This window comes from Neoarius graeffei, chromosome 10 (genome assembly GCF_027579695.1).
Source record: "Neoarius graeffei isolate fNeoGra1 chromosome 10, fNeoGra1.pri, whole genome shotgun sequence".
NCBI lineage: Eukaryota > Metazoa > Chordata > Actinopteri > Siluriformes > Ariidae > Neoarius > Neoarius graeffei.
Window position 1 is genome coordinate 30,459,930 of NC_083578.1, and position 4,764 is coordinate 30,464,693.

Here is a 4,764-nt window from a genome sequence, read left to right on the forward strand (position 1 = left end):
ATTTTCAAATACTGTTAGCAAGTATTGGCTTTAACTTCTTTCTGAACCTGTAGATACTAGTTATTGTTCTGTAATAACTGATAGACATTCCAAATGAGTCAGAGTTTGCTGCAAGGTCTTGTAAAATTTGGAACTGTAGAATACCATGTTTTGTAGACTTGAGTACACTGCTCAGTCATTCAGAATAACAATAATCCAGCATGCCTTGATGTTAAGGGCTTTATCCACACACAAAACCAGTCACTTTATCTATTCCATATTTGGACTATGATGTCTTTTCTTAAAATGTCTACTATTAGCCAGCTGAGAGATGTCTAGTTTTCTATCAGGGGGGCACATAGGGTGGCGGACACCTGTAGGCTGTCATGTTCTTCGGTCGAGAACCCCTGCCCTCTATAGGAACTGTAAAAGGAGGGGGAGGCTGATAAGGAGGAGCACTGGGGTCATCATCATCATTGAAGGAGATGTATTCCTCTAGGATTTCTCCACAGGCTGAACTGGGGTAATGGGGTGGAGCCATAGGTGGCTTCTCTTCACGCAAAATTAATGGCATGCTGGAAGAAGGTGGGGATTTAGCATCATCCAACTCATCTGCAAAAATGATAGGAACACCCTTTTTTATGAAGGTGGCCTGTTCCTCTGTAGTCAGTTTTCCACGCCGTTTCTTTCGGTAGCAAACCATTGCAATGAAACCAGCTGTGAGCAGCAGGGCAGCCACTACCACAGATGGGATAACAGTGTGCAAGTAGACATCATCGCTGCTATGCCAGCCTGAGCTAAATGAAGGTGTGACTGTGGATGACACAGGAACAGAAATATTCTCTGGCGACACCGGAACAGTGACATCTCTTGGTGGCAGAAATGAGAACCTTTGGCATTTGTTAGCACCAAGAGCACCAATGTTAATGGGTTTGAACTCTGGCTCCATTGCTCTGTAAAAGATGGATGTGGGATGACCTTGAGCATCTGAAATCCTGCGACACATCTCCTTAATCTGTTCTGCTGGACAGGGATTCTTAGGTAAGCTGCTATTGGTCCATTCCACCAGAATAGAACCCCTTGAGATATTTCTTAGAGTGACAGAACTGCTGTTGTGATCACCCAGTGCAAAGGCAAGTTTCTTGCAAAATAGTATTTTCTTGTGGATATCATGAGTCAGCATTTTAGGTTCTCCTTGAAAGTGAGCAATAAACACAACTGGTGATTGGTCATCAACTGGCCAATGGTTTACATGAATCTCAAAAGCATCTATGGTGCTTGAATTTTCTTTATCTATTGCCATCATTAGAAATTCATGTCTGCCAACATGGCTCTGGTCAGGAAGGCCATACAGGAGCTGAATGCTGCTGTTAAACTGTATCCAAGAGCCATGATCCAATGTCTCATAGAGATTCTGTTTAAATAACAGCCGTAAGTTTTCTGTGTTTCCATCTTCCTGATCAAAGAATGTATCGGCTGGAATCTTCACCTCAAAGTATGTCCCAACCCACACATTCACTTCACCAATAGAGTGGTGTAACTGAGGCTTTTGGTTAGTGACTGGACTGCTGGAAGGTGTATCTGTCATTTTTGGCTCTCTGGGCATTGGAGTGATCTTTGATTTCTTACCCTTTTTTGAGGTGGTGGTCTTGGGTCTGCGAGTGGTTGGAGGAGTAACAGAAACAGTAGGCTGCACATAACCAGGGCGAGTCATCGTTGGTTGCAGGGGGAGAGTGCTGGTACTGTCCAAGACTTGAGTGGGTAGAGGTTGGCTCAGGACAGGTGTGTAAGCTATCTGATCCCGCAAACGGATGGTAGGTTTAACTGGTAAAGGTAAAGGACCACGGGCAGGATTTACCAACAGATTTGTAGAGTAAGCAATGAAAGGGGATGCTGGAGCAGGCACAATACGCTCTGCAGGTACTAAGTGAGTGGTTGGAGGAAACTGGGAAGGCACAGGTGTTGGCGTGCTGTGGATCTGTCTTCTGACTCGCTTGACCACCTGAGGTTTCTTATTGACAATGTACCAGCCGACCACTGGGTAACCCAGTAGAACTGACATGGTACCATCTTTTGCTGGCACCTGGACACCACTAATATCAGGCAGGTTGTTCTGGTCAAGTGCGCAACCCAGTTTCCATGATAACAGTGCTCCATTCTCCACCACCTTCTTTGCATTACCTGGTCCAGCCATAAAAGCAGTCATATCAAAAAAACGATTGTTAATAACTGGCATGACCCGCAGTAGCTCTGGTGGCTCATTAGCAAAGTGAGTCATTTTCTGCAGCAACATCAGCCGCTCCCTGGAGTTCATCTTTGTGAGGTCAGCATCCAGTATTATAGTTAGCACAGTGGCTGGCTGGCCACTTGAACAAATACACACATTTGTTGTATTAGACTGGGTCTGCAGTGCCAGTGGAGCAGGTTCCATGTCCTGTTGATCTTCTGGGTTTACTGTGATAATGAAGACATCTGGTTGTCGGGCGTTAATGTAAGAGCTACTACTCAATTTGATTCCACTGAGAAGTAGATGACTATGTATACTGCCATCATGATTTTGTAAGGCTTCAGAAGACAAGCTGAACCGATACAGACCTTTATCCCCCTCTAGTGGTAGACCTTGAAGAAGACATAGCTGACTGTCCCAATAAAGCCAATCAGGGAATGCTGCACTGCCAATCCCAGACAACTGTTTAGATAAAGAAAAGAGGACAAAAAGAAAATCATATATTCATATAAATTCTTTATATTGTCCTTCAATCATATTATTTTCTTTCTCACATTTTATCCAAACTTAGTCACTGTCAAATGGTAATAGACTAAAATCATTGGAGAAGGGTCTTAGGATGGGAAAAACTGAAGGCAAGAGGAGAAGAGGAAGACAGAGGCTGAGTTTGATAGACAGCATTACTGGAGCAATAAACATGAATCTGAAAGGGCTCAGAAAGGCAGTGCCCAATAGAAGGAACTGGCATGCTGAAGTCACAAGGCCATGAAGATTCAGACTCAACTAAACAACAGCAAGTAGACTAACGACCGATTAGAAGTTTCAATTTTTTTTACATACTAAGATTCTAAAAACACACACATGCATTTCTATGAATGCTTTTTGTGATTGTGATCAACAGTGTCATACTGCAATGATACATTTTTTAAAATGATGCCGACATTTTCTAGAGTGTTTTTTGTGGATCCACATGAACTGATACAAGCCCCCATTTTTGTGATCATTGCCCGAGGTTAAAATAAATAAATAAAATGCATTATATTTTCTCTGTATTTTTAGAAACTATCAGCACAGGCAGTAACATGGCAAAGAATGGGGGTTTAAATGAATACATTATCAAGAGGTTTACCTATGGTTAGGCAGCCTTTGGCAAGATCATGCCCTTTAAGAGAGGAAATGTGTACAGTGCTCTGCAGTGACATGATTATATTTCTCTTGCAGATTTCACAGCAACAGTTTCTATTTCCATCACAGATTTCATGCAGGAGGTGGTGGTGATAATTTGGAAATCTGACTCTAAAATTTTAAATGTGGGACTTGTTTCAGGAGACATGGGCCAAATATTAAATGCTACTGTCCACTGGCATCATCAGGCCAGTGCACATTTCCATATAGTAGCAGTAGGATTATTTTGTGTTCTTACACCTCACTCTTCTTCATTAATTACTCTTAGATGTCCTTCCTTTTAGTAGAGAAAATGAATAATAAATATGGACTGAATTGGCAATCCTCAGGGTCCAAATAGAATAGCCCATAAATAGCAAACCCTGGAGTCTACAATAGTACACAGGGATACTATAAATATACATGGAATGGACAAAATAAGAGAACAAAACACAACACAAACAAATAAACTGCAACTGCAGCTTGGAAGTTATTCATGAACTAGTGCTTGGACCCACAATGAGCCTTGCCGTCCCTGTTTATGTTCCCTTGCCCTTTTACTTTATGCTAAATTTTGTATTAGTCATATAAAATGCAACTTATCTTATTGATTACTTTTTTGCCAGGTTATTCCCAATGTAATATTTAAACAATTTAACACCTTCTACTGGAACACATTAAATACATTACCACATCTTTTAAAATTACCAACCACAACAGCTTTGATGAAAAAGGTAATTTGGTAAATGGTTTAAAAGGAGAGAGAGACAGACAGAATATCCTCATTATCCCATTTACTGTGTGTGTGTGGGGGGGAGATAAAGCTGTATTTTCACAGACCTCGAGCCATAGATGGTTAATGGACTGCATAGACATCATAACAAAATTTTCAAGGAGTTGCATCCTGCCATTTTGTCTTCAAAAACTCACAATGTCTATGGCATGGCAGTCTTCTGACACCAGTGAGATCCTCATCTTGAACATCTGACCCACCACTGCAACAGAGTCTGACACTGTTGACACTCTGGATATAGATGCCTGCATGTCTGAGAGCAGAGTGGAGTGCATGGAGGCTTCCAGTTCCAGGACCACTGGCTCTGATGCCCATGACATGGGACACAGGAGTAGAAGCCCCCATACCCTTTGCATTATGCAAACCTGATGGCTCATCCTCCTGACCCTTTTAGCACTTAGGCTAAAGGAAGGCTTGGTCCCTTCTCCCTTCCATCAACTCCGCTGTTTCACCTCTGTCCTCGATTCCTCATCCAGTCCTCATAGTATGAAAGGGTCCTGATGTTGCATAAGCATAGAACCCTGCAAAGGTGAGAGGGAAAGGCATATCAAAGATATTATGGTCTTCACTGAAGATTATTTTTTCATCTCTGATCCTAGAG

General features: G+C 42.1%; 1 protein-coding gene across 1 annotated transcript; it reads right to left on the bottom strand.

Annotated features, from left to right (window-relative positions):
• Window positions 1-231: 231 nt before the first annotated feature.
• LOC132892481 (dystroglycan 1-like) lies at window positions 232-4,540 on the bottom strand. Its single transcript, XM_060930771.1, has 2 exons — window positions 4,301-4,540; window positions 232-2,668 (listed from the first exon to the last, which is right to left on the bottom strand). The coding sequence occupies exons 1-2, from the start codon at window positions 4,538-4,540 to the stop codon at window positions 326-328; spliced, it is 2,583 nt and encodes an 860-aa protein (XP_060786754.1). The 3' UTR covers window positions 232-325.
• Window positions 4,541-4,764: the final 224 nt, after the last annotated feature.